This window comes from Adiantum capillus-veneris, chromosome 13 (assembly GCF_014529385.1).
Source record: "Adiantum capillus-veneris isolate H3 chromosome 13, ASM1452938v2, whole genome shotgun sequence".
NCBI lineage: Eukaryota > Viridiplantae > Streptophyta > Polypodiopsida > Polypodiales > Pteridaceae > Adiantum > Adiantum capillus-veneris.
Window position 1 is genome coordinate 123,278,867 of NC_140943.1, and position 20,320 is coordinate 123,299,186.

The 20,320-nt window shown below is 45.9% G+C and overlaps 1 protein-coding gene across 4 annotated transcripts in view; it reads right to left on the reverse strand.

Moving 5' to 3' along the window:
* LOC147444804 (protein FIP1-like) overlaps window positions 1-20,320 on the reverse strand; it is a 148,058-nt gene that overhangs the window by 59,569 nt on the left and 68,169 nt on the right. For all 4 annotated transcript variants that reach the window (XM_086527339.1, XM_086527337.1, XM_086527336.1 and 1 more), the window contains exons 2-4: window positions 9,495-9,654; window positions 9,312-9,399; window positions 9,017-9,125 (exon numbers count right to left, since the gene is read on the reverse strand). In XM_086527339.1, coding sequence (XP_086383465.1) covers window positions 9,017-9,125; window positions 9,312-9,399; window positions 9,495-9,580 — 283 coding nt within the window. In that variant the 5' untranslated portion in view covers window positions 9,581-9,654. The remainder of the gene's footprint in view (window positions 1-9,016; window positions 9,126-9,311; window positions 9,400-9,494; window positions 9,655-20,320) is intronic.

The following is a 20,320-nucleotide window of genomic DNA, read 5'->3' on the forward strand; positions in this document are numbered from 1 at the left end:
TTCCGCCTTTTCTGCTTTTTGTTGGATCTTTGTGATGACATCTGCCCACGAGGTCGTCATTTCTTTTTGTTGCTCCCCACCTTCTTTGATGGCCCGTACTTGTTCTTTAATCGTGTTAAGCTCTTCAATTGCTGAGGGTTCAAGCTCTCCCTCTTCGAGGACATTTTGCGATCGCACCTCTGCAAGCTCTTTCTTGAGTAGTGTGATTTCCTCCTCTTGGGCCTTCACACGATTCTCAAGTGTATGTATTGTGCTTTTATGTGCCGCCACGTGCTCGTCGAGTGCGTTAATAGTAACTAGGAGGTGGCGATTGATCTTGCTGATGAACTCGCTCATTTCATCTTTGCATTTTTGAATGGCATCCTCCATAGGGTCATCCTTGCCATTTTGTTTTCTCATGATTGAAGGCCGCAAAGGAGAGGGAGAGAGACAGAGAAGTGAAGAAGAGGTTTTTTTTTTTTTTGCTACGCTCTCTCTCTTTACGTTGTCAAATTTTCTCTCTACGCTTTTTTTTTCCTCTCTCTCAGATTTTCTCTCTCTACGCTTTGCATTTCTCTCTCTCTACGTTTGAAAGTTCTCAGCCTTCTCTCTCTATGCACTAGTACCTTTCTCTTTCTACGCGTGAAAACTTTCACCTTGCACTTTCTCTCTCTACGCACCCGGGGGGGGGGGGAGAGCAGGGTAGCGCGTGAGGCAGCAGGGGGACTGGGGTGAAGAGGAGGGGGGGGGGGTTGCAGAGGGGGAAGAGCACAGTGCAGTAGGGCACTTCACCAAGTAACACCCAGCAACCTTGCCTTTCACTTTTCTTTCTTTATGTGCCAAAATCTGTTCCGGGACCAAGATCTCGTCAAGTTCCTCGACTTCCGGCTGATCTTCAGCTAGCATATCCTCTGGCACATCACCCACATAGGGTCTGAGAAGACTCGCATGAAACGCATTGTGAATCTTCCAATTCTCAGGCAATTTCAGCCTATATGCAACATCATTGATTATGTCGCATACTTGAAAAGGCCCATAGTAACGCATGCTGAGCTTTGGAAACAGTCTTTCCTTGCCCTTCATCTTCTTTAACCTTGCCTTTTCAAAGCGTAGAAGCACCCAATCACCAAGTGAAAATACCACTTCACGACGGTGACGATCAGCTGCTTTCTTCATCTTCTTTAACCTTGCCTTTTCAAAGCGTAAAAGCACCCAATCACCAAGTGAAAATACCACTTCACGACGGTGACGATCAGCTGCTTTCTTTTGCTTTGCCTGAGTCTTTTCTAAGGCCACTTTGACCTTCTTGTACATTTCATCCATGTCCTGAACATACTTATCTGCTTCAAATATCTTGTCCTTTGTATGCAGTATGGGAGGAACTTTCTTGCCACCTTCAACTATCTCAAAAGGTGCCTTGCTAGTTGATGAATGCACTGTATTATTGTATACATACTCCACCAATGGCAAATACTGCTCTCACTTTCCTTTATGCTCTGACACGTAGCACTTCAGCAGATCTAGGACAGTAGAATTTGCCTCTTCTGACTACCCATCTGTTTGAGGATGAAATGACGAAGAGAATTTGAGCGTTGTGCCCATATTCTCAAACAAGCCTCTCCAGAACAAACTTGTCATGCGTGGATCACGGTCGATCACGGTCGCTAACAATCGACTGTGGCATGCCATGATACTTGAAAATATTGCTCATAAACAAGCATGCCATCTAATCAGGCTTTATCTTCTTCCTGACAAGAATAAAATGAGCCTGCTTGCTGAATCTGCAAATGATGGTCCAAATACCATCGTTTCCTGTCTGCGTTCTCGGAAGATCAAAGATAAAATCCATAGCAATACTTTCCCATGTTTTATCTGGAATAGGTAGTGGTTGCAATAACCCTGGTGCCTTTTGCCTGTCAAACTTTACCTTCTAGCATATTAGGCATTCTCGCACAAAGGCATCCACATCTCTTCTCAATGTAGGCCAGTAGAAGAATGTCTCAACCGCTTTAACTGTAGCATCGATACCATGATGCCCTGCATACGGTGGGATATGACTCTCTTCCATAACTTTGCGTCGCAATGGCTTTGTGACACACAATCTGCCATGCATCATCATGAACCCATCTTTGAGAAGATAGTGTTCTTTGAGAAGATAGTGTTCATGACGTTGTCCATCCATTAGCTGCTCGAAGACCCTTGCAAAATCTTCATCATTTGCATATTGTTCCCTCATATCATCAAGTTCATGATGATAAGGAATTGACACAGCTGAAATTTGTGGCTTCCTTGACAAGGCATCAGCCACAACGTTCTTCTTGCCTTCCACATGCACAATCTGAAAATGGAACATGGACAAGATATTTGCCCATCGCATATGCTTCTCAGATAACTTTGCCTGTGTCAAGAAGTATCGCAAGGTCTGATGATCTGTTTGGACAACGCAATCTGCACCTAACAGGTAGTGTTTCCAACTTAAGAGCGCATGAATCACGGCCTGCAGTTCTTTTTCATAGACTTGCATAGTCTTTTCTGGCCCTTGCAGGATTCTACTCTCATAGGCTACTACCCTGCCATCTTGCATTAGCACTGCACCAATGCTACTACCGCAGGCGACGCACTGGACCACAAATGACTTCCTAAGATCTGGCAACACAATGACTGGATCTGAAGTCATCTTTTTCTTTAAGAGATTAAAAGCTGAAATCTCTTTCTGTGTCCATCTAAAGGTGACTGCCTTCTTTTGAAGAGCATGTAAAGGTGAAGCAATCTCAGCGAAATTTCGGATAAACCTTCTGTAATAGGAGCATAGTCCCAAGAAACTTCGGACATCATGCACCGTCTTCAAATCTGGACATGACTTGATCGCTTCAACTTTTGCACGATCCATTCTGACACCATCCTTTGAGACAATGTGTCCCAAAAAGTGAATCTCTTCCAGAAAAAATTCACTTTTCTTTGCATTGATGAGCAACCTATGGCTGCGTAGCTCTTTGAACACAATGGCCAAGTGATGCCTATGCTCCTCTTCATTCTTTGAGTAGACTATCATGTCATCAAAGAATGTACCAACAAACTGTTGGTGTGGACGGAAAATTCTGTCCATCATCCTATTGAACGTAGCAGGAGCATTTGTGAGACCAAAGGGCATCACTAAAAATTCATAAAGGCCAAACGTTGTTCTAAAAGCAGTCTTGTGCACATCCTCTGATCTAATGCGGATCTGATGGTACCCACTCTTTAGATCTATCCTACTAAACATAGCTGCTCCTTCTAATTTGTCCAGAATATCATCAATTCTAGGTATAGGGAACCTATTCTTGATGGTATTCTTGTTCAGTGCACGGTAGTCGATGCACATACGCCATGAGCCATCCTTTTTCTGCACCAACAACACTGGAGAACAGAATGGAGATGAACTGGGCTGAATCAGCCCCTTTTCTAACAGCTCCTGTACTTGGCTCATTATCTCTTTCTGCTGAGCCGCACTAACCCTGTACACAGGCTTATTTGGTGGGCTACTGCCTGCCACCAAATCTATCGCATGGTCCTCGGGTCTCTCTGGCGGTAATTGAGACGGTAATGAATCAGAAAAACAGTCGCTCTACTATTGTAAAAACATTGACCTTTCTTTATCTAACACAGATAAATTTGATTCATCACAATCACTTCACGTGCAAAAACCAAGTACGCAGAAAGATGCTTTTTCATTACAGAAGTAATAGCAGAAGCTGATACAGTGGGAATAGACTCCCCTTTAAGCTTTACATCTAGAATGTGAGTCTTTCCCCTGCTTTGTACAAAGATCTTTTTGTTGTAGGCATCCATGATTCCCTGTACACGAAACAACCAAGGAATACCTAGCAACACATCACATCCGTCCAATGACATGATGTAAAATTCTTCAGCATCTACATAGGACTGGATATGTAGGCGCAACTTTCCGATGATGGGTGTCACAGCCTCTGTATGGCCAGGACATGCCAAACCTACCTGCTGTATACCCCATCTCTTCAGGTCTGATTCCCAACTTTGAAGCCAATTCTGGGGAAATGAAGTTGGCTTTGGTACCTGGATCAAAGAAGATAAGCACTGTTTGATCCCTGACCTTTCCCCATGCTCTGCAAAGCTCACTTGCATCTGAATTTGGCTTGTCGCCCACCATATCTGGCACTAGACCAGCCATGGGCCTCTTTCCTTTCCTGTCCTCCTTGTCTTCAGAATCAGCTGGCCTTTTCTTTTGAGGACAATTGTAAGCAATGTGGCCAGGCTACTCATAGATAAAGCATTTGTTCTCTGATCTCACGACCTTCTTTTGCTCTTCAGACTTGCGAGGAAAACGTCTTTTCCATTTCTTTGCTGGTCCCTTTTCTCATTCAGTCGTAGCTTTGCCTTTCCCTGCGTTGGCTGGCTCCTGAGTCGCTTTAGGAACCTCATTGGGAACGTACTTCTTTGTTGAATTTTTCTTGGCTGATCCTTCCTTGACGCCAGTATTAAATTCACAATCTTCTCGCTTGAGCAAACCATTGCCAGTGTTTGCTACCTCGATGAGCTGCGTCAAAGTAGTGACTTTGGTCTTCATGCAGTACTTTCTCAATCCTTTGGATAGGCCACAACAGTATTTTTCAATCTGTTCTATCAATGGCACAAACCTATAGGAAGTTACTGGAAGTAGAGCTTTCCAAAACTTCCGATTGTAGTCATCCAGATTCTTGCAAGTGGCAGCATTAAGCTGGTGCCATTCTGTCATGACATCTGCTTCAAAGTCATCAGATAACCATGCTGCTGCAAAAATCTGCTTGAAGTAAATCCATGTGGACGGAGCTTGCCCTTGAAGCAATAAAGTTGTCCACCATTGTCCCGCATTCCCTGTCAAGAAAGTGGCTGCCTTGCGGACCGTTGAAGCCTCTGTAAAGTTTCCCCCTGTATAGGCCTTGTCAAACTGCTGGAGGAATGAGAGAGCCTTCTTCCTGTCATCAAACCCTGTAAAGGTCGTGAATGTCACACCTTTGCTACCTTCTTTGTACGGAGTTGGCCTCTCCAGCGGCGTAAAGTTGTCATATGGAAGTGACTGAAACATGGGAACACTGTTAGGGTTCATCTATGTTCCTTGACCGCTATTAAGTTGACCTAGAAATGCCATATTTGGCTGTTGATTTGTAATTCCAGCCATACCAAAATTTACCTGTGGCATCCCAAATTGGCCCTGAATGCTTTGAAACCCTGGTAGCATGCCCATGACACCATACATGGGGTTAGGCATCATTGTTTGAGTACCCCCGAACACTATTCCTCGCGTGTAAAACTGATTTCCAGGTGCATGACCAGCCATGCTCTGGAATACCGATCCACCTCCAAAATAGCCAGGGTGTACTGAAGATGGTGGGAAGACTTGTTGCATAGCCTGTAGGTTGCTTCCCTGTCCATTAGAACCAGCTATAGGCTGCTGAAAGGTGGCTGGCTGAACTGGTACAGCTTGAAAGACTGGCATTTCAGCCACCTGTTCTTGCACCTTCGGCAGAGGTTGTGGAGACTGCATGTTCTGCGTCAAGTGTACAGGTGTTTCCATTGACTCTGCAGTATGAATCACCTATGCTTGAGCCTTAACAGGCTTTTGAATATGATCCAGTGACCCAACTTGCTGAGACGGAAGAGGAGGTTACAGAAAGACTGAAAACCTCGGGTTCTGCATTACTTATGTGAACATAGCCACAGCAGCAGCCAACTGGGTCCTGAATATATCATCATCCGTCTGTGGTGGTCTTGAAGACTCACCCACTTCATGTGTCTATTGACCCTGCGTAGAGGAAGCCTCTTCAGTCATCTCATCTGGTCTGTCAGCCATAATTGCAATTTCCTGTGTCTAGTCTATGATCCCCTATGTCTTCAAGCCCAAACTGACCAAGGCTCACTTCTATCGGAAAAAGTGATTTCATCCCGGGGATGGAACCATGAAACTGGCCTGTTTAATCCAAAAACGGCAGTAGACCTTAGACTTAAACCTTATTTGCTTTCACCCATTTAATTTGTCGCCCACTTTACCTGTACTTTCAAGACACAACAAAGGGGAAAGGGATACAGGCTGCTAGATTGCACCTGTATGAGAAGACCGACACCAGATTGGCCCCTAAATAGGCGCCCCTTTCGGTATTTCTTTATTCTTTAAAAGAGGGAATAAACGTTGTGGTTCCCTACAAGCTGCCCCGCACAACCTTGGCTGAATTTCAACTGTTCTGGCCCGATTTCGGCAGCATAACTGTACTAGGACCCTTCACAGTCAATATTCCCACGCATTGGATGACTTTCCCGACGCATATGGACACTTAGCAAAACCTAGCGAGAATCTGCAGCACGCTGAATTCTCTGTTTTCTGCCCCGAAAATGCGTCAAATCACCTGTACAACGATCCCCTCGCGTCCCCGAACTTCCTGGGGGTATTAGGGTCCGTTAAGGGCCAAAACCCTAAACCTGCAAAAATACACAGCAGGCAGTAATTCACTGTTTCGGGCTCCGTTTTGCGTGCCGATCGCATCCGTAGCAGGTCCTCGAGCTCCCGCACCTGTAGGACTACTTGCCCTTTGAATCGGACGAGATTTCGCACGTGAAACCTCTCCGAATCACCTGTACTTGCGGGGGATTAGCCGCTAGCTAATCAAGTACTTGTTCAAGAGGCTCTTGCCTCGGCAATCGTGCATGAACCCACACAACTGTACATTGGTCAATTGAAAAGCCCACTAGAGGGGCATAACATACTGCCATTGGGGAGAGACAGGGCAGTGCGTAGCGTGCAGGGCATCACTCCTGGCACCGAATTGTACATAACAGGGAAAGGAAGCACTCCATAGCTCTTAACCTGTGACAGAATACAAGTGAAGGCCTCTCCACACTTAAAAATCAGCGCCCATTTTTCTGCATGAGGAAAGTGCACAGAAATGTGCCACTTGGCACATTTACAGGCTATTTCCCGTTTCGGGGTTGCCGCCTAAAAATCTCCCGATTGGTTGCCCAGTTGACTTCGCGGCAGAGTAATAAAATGTTCCCCTTGTCATTCCGGAGGTAATAACGCGAACACATTTTCAGGTCCCAAAATAGCAGTTCCCTAAATTTTAGGAGATGCTACCATTGTATCTTTCTAGGTCATCCGACCCTCTTTGTACACTGCAGCCACACCAAGAACTGAAATGTAGCCTCTGTAGCAAAGGATTCCACTTTGGCTAGTCAATGACCCCACTTTGGCTAACCATAGTCCTTGTCCAACCTTAGTGCTCTCTTGCCCTCGGGCCTGGACTCCCTCTGAACAGTTCCACACTAGCTATGCAATGCAGGGCAGTTAGACTTCCAGAGGGGTGTTTCCAAAAAGTGAAAGTGAATAAATAATAAGAAAGAAATCAACAAAAAGGATAGATACTAGTCACATGCTGGTGACATTATTTCTTGCATATGAGCAATCTGCGAGAGGGTGAGGTCATCTCCAAGAAGGATGCCAGTCTTCTTTAGAGTCGGTCTCTTCTTCAAGAAGTCCTTCGCTTCCATGGAAGCGAAACGGAGGATGAGTGCCCTTTCTTTCGAGGTTTCTCCGTTGCTCCCACTTTTCTTATTGCCCACTCTCCAGGCCCTCGTATGCGTCTGCTCATTAGCCCCCACTAGAGTCATGAGTTCTTTCACCTCTTCATCCACATTATCTTGATCTCTGAGGCCACATATCCTTACGTGTAAGGCCCGCACCCGTCTCCTTTGCTCCTCTGCTAGTGTCAAGTTACTGACGGTTGGTGTGGGGTGGGGGTTAATTCCTTGCCCTTTCCTTTCTTGACAATCTCAATCCATTTTTCGGCCTTTTCTGCTTTTTGTTGGGTCTTTGTGATGACATCTACCCACGAGGTCGTCATTTCTTTTTGTTGCTCCCCACCTTCTTTGATGGCCCGCACTCGTTCTTTAATCGTGTTAAGCTCTTCAATTGCTGAGGGTTCAAGCTCTCCCTCTTCGAGGACATTTTGCGATCGCACCTCTGCAAGCTCTTTCTTGAGTAGTGTGATTTCCTCCTCTTGGGCCTTCACACGATTCTCAAGTGTATGTATTGTGCTTTTATGTGCCGCCACGCGCTCGTCGAGTGCGTTAATAGTACCTAGGAGGTGGCGATTGATCTTGTTGATGGGCTCGCTCATTTCTTCTTTGCATTTTTGAATGGCATCCTCCATAGGGTCATCCTTGCCATTTTGTTTTCTCATGATTGAAGGCCGCAAAGGAGAGGGAGAGAGATAGAGAAGTGAAGAAGAGGTTTTTTTTTTTTTTTCTACGCTCTTTCTCTCTTTACGCTGTCAAATTTTCTCTCTGCGCTTTTTTTTTCCCTCTCTCTCTATGCTCTCAAATTTTCTCTCTCTACACCTCTCTCTACGCTTTGCATTTCTCTCTCTCTACGTTTGAAAGTTCTCAGCCTTCTCTCTCTATGCACTAGTACCTTTCTCTTTCTACGTGTGAAAACTTTCACCTTGCACGTTCTCTCTCTACGCACCCCGGGGGGGGGGGGGGGGGGGGGGGGGGGGGAGCAGGGTAGCGCGTGAGGCAGCGGGGGGACTGGGTGAAGAGGAGGGGGGGGTTTGCAGAGGGGGAAGAGCACGATGCAGCAGGGCAGCGGGGGCGCGAGGCAGAGCAAGGCGGGGGGCGCCAAGGGAGGGAGCGCGAGCAGGGCAGGGCGAGGAGGCGCGAGGCAGAGCAGAGCAGGGCGGGGAGCACGAGCAGAGCAGGGCAGCGGGGGGCGCGAGGCAGAGCAGAGAGAGAGAGAGAGAGAGAGAGAGAGAGAGAGAGAGAGGTCCCTTCATTGAAGAGTCTCATGACTTCTTTGAACTTTTGATTTTAAAAAGACTTTTTTTAGTTTGTAAATGGTCACTTCATAGGACTTCTTTTTAAACTTTTTGTTTTAAGATGCCAACGTGAGTCTTCACCTTGTTTCTGTAGCGAATTTAGAATTGACAAAGTGGGACACAAACAAAGAGGGGGGGAAAATTAAACCAGTGTGCATTTTCTGGCAGGGTTGACAAACCTGTACAACCAAGCAGCAATACATTGCAACTACACAGGATAGCAGGATACAACTGCGTAACTGTAGCAAATATCCAGGGAGCAGCAATCACGACAACAGCATACAGCACCTGCATTTCACATACAAAAGTGTTCATCCACATAACTCGGCAGATGAGCACGTCCAAGCTCAGTTAACAACTTGCAAAATTATCATCAACATTCTTAAGGTAAAGGCTTCCTCAATATCTGCAATTCAATCAACTTAACAAGCAGCTACAGCCTGCTGACTCCCCGTAACAACTGGGAAACCTCACCAAAATAGTTAAATACAAGGAGGCTCCAATAGAGCTTGCTTTTTGTCTCCTGCCTAACAAAGGAAGCTCCAAAGCTGCATCAGTAAACCTACAAGCATGCAAAAACAACATCTCTTTGTGTATCAAATCTTTTCTCTTCACTTTAAAAGACAGCTATGTGGTTTACAGAAGTTAAGCCCCTACTGGTCATTGCTGACGGAAATGTCCTCGACCGTACGCTGGGAATCTTGGCGACTTTCTGACCCTGACAGCCACCTCGTCATCGACATCTTACTTTAAGCCTTTAAACCATTGCACTCTAAAGAAGAGAAGCATGGGCATGATGTTTGTGAAGTTGAACTACCTGCCAAAATTGAATAGGAACAAACAATCAAATTATCAGAATCAGTCATCAGGAACATTAGAGGTGGCATTCTGAGTTATGCGAAAGCTGGACATTCCTGAAACAGAAACTTAACACATATCCCAACTTTGAGTGTGCAGGAAGAATAATTAAACAAAGAATATCACCACTTGGGATTTAAAGCCTTTCAGGCCATTCTGAACCCAACCATGAAGCGGCAAGTATGGGTATAGACCGGGCACTCTACAGATGATCCCAGATGCAGGTCACTAGTAGGACTTCTACCAGCGGGACACAATTTTCACTAAGATATGCAGCATCACTCTTCGGACCATATGGAAGGCTCGATCTGCTCACATTCTGGGCGCACAATCTTCCCCTACATTCACAATTTTGATAACCAATTGGATTGAAGTCTGAGCTGCTGCATATTCTTCGCAGTCAATGGGATACTTCAGCAGGCTCCTCTAGGGCAACGGAGCAGTGTAGATGCACCTTTCCTCACACCTGGGCATTTTATTCAGTCGAGACCATGCCCACATCACACAGCATTATGCACCTCCCCAGTGGTTCGTTTTACACTCTTCGTACAGGCACTCTTCGTACAGGCCACCTTGACGTTTACATAGCCTTCACATTGTTATCTTGCTTTTGTACTTCCTCCGATGAACCACTGTGGTGGGGAGTAATGCCACTGCATCCGACTTCTGACAAAATTGAAAAACATGTGGGAGTGAGCCCATCGACTGAGAAAACAAAACCTGCGGTTCTCAGTTGCCTCGAGGAACCCGCTGCTGAATCCCACTGGCTACGTAGAGTGTGGATAATATCCACCCAAATGTCTGCGAGGATGTCTACAGTAGCGTGCTCCGAGAACTTGACGGCAGTGTGCTCGCCAACTGTTCCACAATGTGATGACAAGTAGTATGCAGAACACCTCATCTCGGGGCCGAAGAGCATCATGCTGCACATCCCTCTGCGTATCATACTCAAGATACGGATGAGAACCCTGTAGATGTCAGCATAAAAACAGGATCCGTCGAAGCACCCTCAAAAAAGAAATGACTGCCAAGACAATGCATCAGCCACGAGACTGCTCCCCACGAAAGGAAGCCAAATTGGGACCCAGCTTTGAAAAGAAGTAATGAAAGAGCTCTCCTGTTAGGTGCAGCGGAATGAATGTTGAACTTTGCTCAAGATGAGTGCTCCGAACTGTGCTCAAGGTTCCTTTTACTTAGGGAAGGGAGAGCCTTCCGTTCCTTTAGTGAGAGAGTGCAATGGACACAAACAAAGTGAATGGACACTGTGAATGGACGTGCATGAGACTGAGAGATAGAGAAGAGAATACGACACCAGAGACGTTGTAAAACCCTCCTCCAAAGGCCCCACTCTCTATGGCGAGAGCGGTCTACTTATGATTGCACAAATCTCTACAATGCTTGGGCTTGCCGACAATGAGGACAACGACGAAACGGGCAGAATCTGGAAATGCTAAGGGGCTGAAATCTGCAAATCTTTATCTGCTGAATTTTGACTCTATGTCGATGATGATGTCGGTGACGGCAGTACGACGATGACACGTTGAAACGCAGATGCTGAAATCTGCGTTTTCCGGGCTGAACCTGTAAACCTTGCGGAAACTGACCGTGCGGCAAGGATCTGCTCTGCGGGAAGGTGAGATATACGAGGTTCGGGACTTCTACTGCGGGTGCTAACTGCTGAAAACTGAAAACGCTGGGGCTGATCTGCAAATCAAAAACGCTAGGCTGATCTGTGGTTCTGAAACGGTACGACGACGACGCGCTGAAAACTTATCTGCTGTCGCCGGATGTCCTGCAAATGCAAAACGCTAGGCTGATCTGTGGTTCAGTTGCAAAAACGCTAAGGCTCTTGCTGTCTTGTGGTAGCCGAGGCTGATCTGCTGAGCAAAATCACCAACCTAGTCTTGATGAAAAAAACGCTAGGTCTTGCAATCTGTAAAACGCTAGGCCTCCTGATGGGTTCTGCTTGAGCAAGGTGCTCATGCTGCCTCTTCTGCCATTTAGTGCTAGTTTAGGTTTGCTTATATACAAACTTACTCAATTTGCCCTACCTACTTTCCAACAAAAGTCACTTAAAAATGATAAGAGAAAAAATAGGCTAAATGCAATGGAAAATTCCCCTGAACGATTCTGATGGATTCTGATGGGAATTCTTATGATCATGCTCTGTGCAACCAGAGGATATGCATCTACACTAAGTGACTGGGCATGCATGGTCTACGAATAGACTCACAAAAGTGCCATATCACTTCTAATCTAGACTGACTAGACTGACTGAATCCTGATCATGCTGTAGCTTGTCCACGGACACATGGGGTTGGATGTGTCACGTGACATCTCCAAACAAGAAATGATGTGAAGCATCCCCAATGGCAGTGGTTGGGAGTCTCCACAATCCTCCCTGTACAACATATACATAGAGGATCGAAGCCCACGTTGAGCACTCCAAGAGCCAACTAGAAGACCACCATGAGCAAGCACCCAATGGAAATAAGGAATCCTCCATGCCACTCATTAAACACGTCAACTGGCACCTCACCCTTAAAGGGTTTCAAGAGACTCACATGAAAAGCATTGTGAATCTTCCAAGTGTCTGGCAACTTGAGTTTGAAGGATACATCATTTACCTTTTCTTGGATCTGGAAAGGGCCATAATACCTCATGCTAAGCTTTGGAAAAAGCCGCTCCTTTCCTTTTCTTTTCTTAGGAATGCCTTCTGAAAACGTAAGAGCACCCATTCCTTCAACTTCAAGTCAAGTATGTCTATCTGCTCCCTTCTTGTACCGTGCTTGAGACTTCTATAGAGCCTCGCGAACCTTGGCAAAAGCAGTGTCCAAATCCCTTGTGTACTCATCTGCTTCAATATTCTTGTCCTTGGTGCTTAGAAATGGAGGGACCTTCTTAGCACCTTCGATTACTTCAAATGGCGCCTTCCCCATCCAAGAGTGAACCGTGTTATTGTAGGCAAATTCCACCAAAGGCAAATGTTTTTCCCATTGAGTCTTCTGATCGGAGATGTAAGACTGCAATAAATCCAAAAACCACTGAATTGGCTATCTCAGATTGCCCATCTGTCTGCGGGTGGAATGATGATGAGAATTGCAACCGCATACCGATGTTCTCCCAAATTGCCCTCCAAAACAAACTCGTAAAATCGGGGATCTCTATTTGACACTATCGTCTCAGGCATGCCATGTAATCAAAAAATCTGCGCAATGAAAAGTCTTGCTAAATGATTAGGCTTGACCGTCTTCTTTACTGAATAAAGTGAACTTGCTTGCTAAATCTGTCAATGACTATCCAAATGCCATCATGCCCACTTTGAGTTTTGGGGAGATCAAAGATGAAATCCATAGCAATGTTTTCCCAGGGGCGGGTGCGAATGGTTAAAGGCTGTAGAAGTCCTTGTGCCTTATGTCTGTCAAACTTGACCTTTTGGCATACTAAACAACTGCGAACAAAGTTATCCACATCCTTTTTGAGCCTTGGCCAATAGAAGTAACGCTCCACACCCTTCAAGGTTGTATCTATGCCGCGGTGATCGTAACAAGTGGACAATGGCATTCTGTCAAAACCTGTGCCCTCAAAGGCTATGTAACACACAACATAATTTTCCGCATCAAATAGCCATCCCGTATGGAATAGCCTAAAACTATCTCCCCATTCTGTATCCGGGTAAAAATGTTAGCACAAGATTTTGTGGTGTACTGATCAACCATATCCTCGAAGCTTCGATGGTGAATCGCGGAAATAGTCAAAACCACGGGCTTCCGAGACAATGCATCTGCCACTAAATTCTTTTGTCCCTGAACATGGACAATCTAGAAGTGAAACTGTGACAGGATGTTAGCCCATCGCATCTGCTTTTCCGAGAGCTGCTTCTGTGATAAGTAGCATGAACTCTAATGATCCGTAAAGACTGTAAAATCAACTCCAAGTAAATAGTGTCGCCACTGTGTAAGAGCATGGATCACTGCCAATAGCTCTTTCTTATATATCTGTGCTACCAACTCTGGCCGTGAAACAATCCTGCTTTCATAAGCAAGGACATGGCCTTCTTGCATCAAAACTGCTCCCAGACTACGACCACAAGCATCACAATAAAATTCGAATGGCTTTTGCTAGTCTAGCAAAGCCAACACTAGTCCCGTAGTCGACTTCTCTTTGAGCGTCTGAAAAGCGGTCACCTCAGTCGATCCCCACATGAAAGGGACCCTTTTTTGAGTCAGTAAATGCAAAGGTGAAGCTATCTCTGCAAACTTCCGAATGATCCGCCTATAATGAGAGCACAAGCCCAAAAAGCTTCGAACCTCATGAACATTCTTTAAGTTAGGGCAATCAAGGATAGTCTCAAACTGGTCCATTTGTACTCCTCCTGTTGAGACGATGTGCCCCAAAAAATGTATCTCCAATAAGAAAAACTCATTCTTTTTGGGATTGATAACCAATCTATGCTTCCGCAATGCCTGAAAGATCTATAGCAAATGATGTCTATGCTCTGTTTCATTCTTGGAGAAAACTATAATGTCGCCAAGAAAGTGCCCACAAAAGATCAATACTCTCAGAAAATCCTATCCATCATCTGATTAAATGTTGCCGGAGCATTTGTAAGTCCAAAAGGCATCACCAAGTATTCGTATAAACCAAAAGTTGTCTGAAAAGCTGTCTTGTAGACATCCCCTGGAGCAATTCGGATCAGATGGTATTCGCTTTTCAAATCAACTATGTTGAAGCAAGAGAATCCCCGAAGTCTGTCGAGAAGCATCGATCCTTGGGATAGGATTCTCTGCTAAAGCAAGAGAATCCCTGAAGTCTGTCGAGAAGCATCGATCCTTGGGATAGGAAATCGGTTCTTGATGGTGATTTTATTGAGAGCTCTATAAACAATGCACACTCTCCAAGATCCGTCTTTCTTTAGTACTAGCAAAACCGGAGTACAGTGAGGTGACGTGCTAGGTTGGATTAGACCCTTTTCTAGAAGTTCTTTTACTTGGTTCATTATTCTTCATTCTGGGCTCGGCTAACTCGACAAGGTGGCCAGTTCGGTAATGTACTTCCAAGAATCAAATCAATCGTATGGTCCTCAGGACGAGGTGGAGGTAACTCGCCTGGTAGGCATTCAGAGAAGCAATCGGCGTGTGTGTGTAGAAATTCTTGTCGTTCCTTATCCAATTCAAACATATTGGTTCGTTGCTCATCATTCAATTCTTTTAAGTAGATCGAGTAAACAAAAAGACTGGATCCATTAATTTGGAAATGGCCGAAGCCGATACAATAGGGACGAACTCGCCCTTCAATTTTACATCAAGCACAATTTTCTTGCCCTTCTCGTTCGTTAAAGTCGCTTTCTTAGCCCGATAATCAACCACGATGTTGTTCTTGTGGTACCAAGGGATTCCTAGGAGAACGTTGTCTTGCCGCTTTGCGGGCACGGGGTGAAAGACGAGGATATGCTTGAATTTTCAAGGTTTTTCCAAACAGGCCAGATTCTGCTAAGACATCAGGAGATAATTGGAATGTATGCTAATTGTGGTTTGAGGCCATCAAATGAGGTTGTTGCCTGCACACCGAGATGCAGTGATGATTGTCAAAAAGTGGTCTCATAGACCAACATTGTAGTGCTTGAACTGATTTACAAATTGGTACAGACGGCTCGTCAAACGGAGCCCCGATGAGAAAGTTATTGCAGTTTAAAGTTGAAAGTGGTTGCAGATCTGAGACAGACAAAGCAAATGGGGACAGATGGTCAAAGGTAATTTGAAGTGACAGAGGCATGGTGCTTGCGGCAATCTGAGTCATGGATATCGAGATATCAAGGTTTGAAGTTTCGACAGGAACCGTTTCTGAACCGGGTTGTCCGCTTTGGAAAATGTGCCATCATGGAGTTTTTGGGCCTTGACAGGGTTCTAGAAGGTAGTGCACTTCATATGGAGTTGACAAAAGTTCACGGTTCGTCAATCACACTCCCGGGCAGCAAGATAGAGTGGGTCGAGCAGATGGGTGCATGTGTTTTTTTTTCTGGTTTTCAGATGCTTGATTCAAGGGCACAGTGAAGCCGAAATGCGGGAAGGGCCTTGGAGTTCAAAGTCGACGCGGTGAAGTTTTGACAAGGTTTTGGGAGCAGTAAATGGTGGAACTCTGAAAGGGGTGGAAAGTTTGAGTTTAATGGGGTTTTCAATTCACACAAAAAAAAGAGCGGGGTGGCCAATCCCTAGAAGACTGCCACATAGGGGGGGAGGGGGGGGTAATCCCACATGCGCGAGCTAAGGAGTTGGAAGCGAGAGAGCTTCTCACGCTTGGCTATGGCGTTGGCGTCCGTGGGCACTGCCCTGGCCTCGTGTGGCGGTGCCGGGATTTGCGCCTATGTCTGGCGCACATTGTCGCTGCTACTACCAGTGTTGGCCGTCGTCGGCGTTGTGAAGTGGTGACATGGCAGGTCCGTTGGGGCTCAGTCCCGCGCCCTAAGGGGATTCATTTTTTGGAGGGCAAAGTGCCCCCCACCACAAGCGATATCACTAGTGGTGGGAAGGGGAGCAGTCATATGCACAAAGAGAGGGAGAGGCCAAGCCCGAAGCCAGCTAGGGGCTGCGTCACATGTGCAATGAGAGGGAGAAAAGTTTCCGATATGCCATGCCATGCAATGGTTGCTATAAGAGATAATGCCAAGTGTATGCAATGCAAATATATGCTATAATAAGCTCAAGTCGACTATACGAGTGGATAAAAAACCAAATTTTTTTCTTTTTTTGGGCTTAGCCACTCCTATAAAAGGAGAAACACACAAATTTACAAGGGCTTTTCTTGCCATTTTGAGGTTTGGGGTTCTTTTTCGCCATATCAAAGTTCTTTTTTTCGTCAATTTGGGGGATTTTTGAAAGGGCGTTTGGGGGAATAGAGGCAGGGAGCTATTGGGTGTGATTGGATCTTTGATGAGTTATTGGGCACTGGGGGTACCAGCGGAAGCCCATAGAGGCGTTGGGGTTCTTTTCTTTGAGCTGGGTCCTCCAGACCGGTGGGGAAAGTATCAAAGAAGGTCGGAAAGAGAGTCAAGAGCACGAAAAGACTCAATGGTGGTTCAATTTTTGAGAGCTTTCTCGTCGAAGGGTTGCAGTTCACGGTTAATAGCGTTCTTATTGACGGTCTTTTCTCTTAAACTCACTTTAATCACCAGTATTACGTGTACTTAACCTTAATTAAATCTATATGCACTCATTTATCCTAGTTTGAGCATCTGCTAAGCTCCAATCTACAGCCAGAGGCCCGGTGCTTTCTAGGTCGACCCTGGAGAATTGTGCGGTCCGATGTCACACCCTTCCAAAGGCATGATGTAAAAGTCCTCGTGCACTAAATACCCCTGACAATGCAAACAAAGTTTTCCAATGACAGGTGTAATGGCAACATCTTGTCCGGGTGCCGCTAGAACTCCCTCCGCCTGTGGCGCCATTCTGTCGAGCGTAATTCCAAGTTGAGCCGCCAATTCGGGTGAAATGAAGTTGGCCTTGGCTCCTCCGTCAAAGAAGATGAGGACTTCCTGATCTCGTACTTTTCCCCATGCGTGGCAAAGTTTTGTGCTTTCGTCCATCTGATTCGGGTCGGTCCCCATACAATCTAGTACCAGTCTTGCTTTCATCTTCCCTTTTCTGCCACGTTCTTCAGCTGCTCTTGTGCTCTCTGGCCTATCTTCTGATTGTCCTCGTTGTGCCTTTTTGGGGCACCTTGCAGAGATGTGTCCTTGTTCTCTGCAGTCAAAACACTTCCGCTCCTTGAGGCGGTCTGATCTCTGTTCCTCGGTCAAGCGGGGTTGTGCATCGTTCTTTTTCTGGAACTTCCTTCTTCTATTATCATTTGTCGAATTTTGTCCGGTCCTTGGTGTCGAAACTTGATTAGTGGGGTAAGTCAGGTTACCCGAATGCATAGCAAATCCTTGCTTAGCATGTCCCATCAATTGTTGTATGGACTCAGACTTCTACTCAAGGTAGTCATCTCGGATCTCTTTGGGAGGTCCACAGCAAAACCACTCGATTTGCTGCTTAAAAGTGACCTTCTTAAAAGAAGAGACAGCTAGAAAAGCATCCCGAAATCTCTCACAATAAGCATCCAAAGTGTCACCCTTGGTCATCCAAAGATCGTTCCAAGCGGTAATCACATCTCGTTCGTACTCCTGGGTTAGTCTAGAGGAAATAAAGAGCCGTTTGAACTTTAACCACTTAGTCAGGGCTTCTTTCCTTAAGAAAAAAGTGGACAACCACTTTCGTGCATTTCCTTTCAAGAATGATGCTACCCTCCTAATTTTGGAGTGCTCTAAATAGCGCCCTCCAGAGAATGTTATGTGAAACTGCTGAATAAAGGCTAAAGCCTTGGGAGCATCTAGAAATCGTGAAAAAGATTCAAACTTTACTGCCTATCCACCCTCCAATCCGAACTGTCAGAAGAGGACGAACTGGACAGTCCTTCAAAGTGTACATGCTTCTTCTGTTTTCTTGCCCTTGCAAAAGAAGATTGACGGCACAAATAACCGGGGTAGTCAGTCCCCTTGTTGCGTTTCTTCGATTGATTCTTCGCCCCCAAAAGTTGGTTGACTCGTCTTTCAACAACGCCATCAAGTTCTTCTTCAGTAAACATCCTTGGGATGGGAGGTTTCTGAGGACCGATTTAATTGGGGTGTGAATGGCTTTCTGCCAATGCGTATGCACTTTGTCGATCGGGTGGATCCTTCCCAAACTGGAGCATCTACTTTGCGCAATCATCAACCTAATCCTGACGTTGCATCTCCATTAGTTGAAAATTCGTAGGCCGAGGTGGCCCGTATTCTTCATCTGCTAATCCATTTGATTTCTCGTGCTTCCTCCCGTTCCCGAAGAGGCAGGAGGAGTCATCTAATTCTTGCCAGAATCCATGTGTGTCGCGAAAAAGGGGATCGGATTTCCTAGTAGAAGAGAAATCGATTGAGCTCTGATACCAATGTAATAAACTTGGACACCCCAAGTCTGGAATCTGGCACGACACACAAGTGAGAATCACTTTAACATACTTCACACTTAATTCACAGTTCAATTGAGTCGACACGGCCCGGTCGTGCCAAGAGAGATTGGCCCCAAAGGCTTGCACCCTTTTCAGTATTTCTTTTGGTATTAATGCTTGAGCAAAGTACAGTTGCCCGAGGGTCTCCTCTGCTCGCTGGCTCGTCGGCACTTGTGAGTCAGAAAGAGCCCAAAGGACTTATTTAAAGGCCCTTGGCCATGGGAAAAGCAATACATGAAAAGCTGCCAAACTCAAAAGCAATTGGCTCCAAAACCTAGCACAAAATCAGCCAGCGCTTTCTGTGGAATTCCGTGCGGCGTGCCACGTCAGCACAGCCAACGCGTTTTGCGGACATTCGTACGGCCAGCCACGTCAGCACTTCAATGCAATTTGCAGATTTCCGTACAACAGCCCGCCAGCCATATCTTTTTAAGTCTAGTGTCCCTAGGGCCTTGTCAACAGGTGCCCTCTAAGTTAGGACAACTTATGGACATGCCAATTTCCAAGGCCACAGGCTATCAAGGAGGTGGGTGTCGTGCCGCACGATGCTGTGGCCGCCGAAAGATATGATGGTGAGGGGCCTTCTCCCAATCCTCCATTGCACCCTAAGGTCAATAATGATGTGTCTTAGGGTGATGAGGGGGGTGGGTAGATGTAACGGAGACAGGGACCACGTGCCGACGAAAAAGAACGAACTGAACAACTTTAAGCACTTCAAATAACCACTGAACTAAAAGAGATGCACGACACACGAGCCGGGGAGTGGCGGAGTTCCATCCCAAGAGAGCACTGGCCCCAAACCTTGGCGCTCCTTTCAGTATTTCTTTATATTGCTTCAACTCAATACAACGGCCTGAGACTCTTGCTCTGCTTCCGCTCCTGCGCGAATGCCAGAGAAGAGGCCCTCAGGTGATATTTAAAGGCCCTTGGCCTCTCAAAAGCAGTTACATGAAAAGCATCAAGTTCTAAAAGCATCTCGCCCTAAAGCAGGTGGCCAAAAGCAGCCAGCGCAAATTGTGGAAATTCGTATAGCTGCCACATCATCAGTCAACGCAAAACGCAAGGCGTCCGTACAGCTGCCACGTCATCAATTTTTACGCAAGAATCTTTGTGTGTGCGCGTGTGTGTTGGTCCTGCCTTATTTACCGTCTTTAGGTTCCTTGGGCCCCATTGGACGGGGTCCCATAAGTTAGTGAAAACTCCTCTTTAAAAAAACATGCCACTCTGCAAGACTTAGTAAGTTGGTAAAACTTCTTCTGATGTTTCTTCACTTAGGGTTTAGGCCCCTCAGCCGGGATCTGCAAGTCGGCTCAAGTCTTCAGTGGCTTGACACGTCAACAATTTTGTGACATCCCCCTTCTTGCAAGAGACTAATCGTCCACGATTACAGCATATTTGCAAAACAACTCAAGTTAGCTCAAAATTTCCGAGGGACATTCCGTTTTCTCATTCTAAGGGACAATCAGTTTTCTCATTCCAAATCGGAGCTCTTGATATCCTGGGTCGTTGGCTTCCCAAAAAAATCTCATCCAATAAGGAGTATATTCTCATTCCCGATCGGAGCTCTTGATTTTTGGGCGTACTAAAATTAGTCATCACACCCA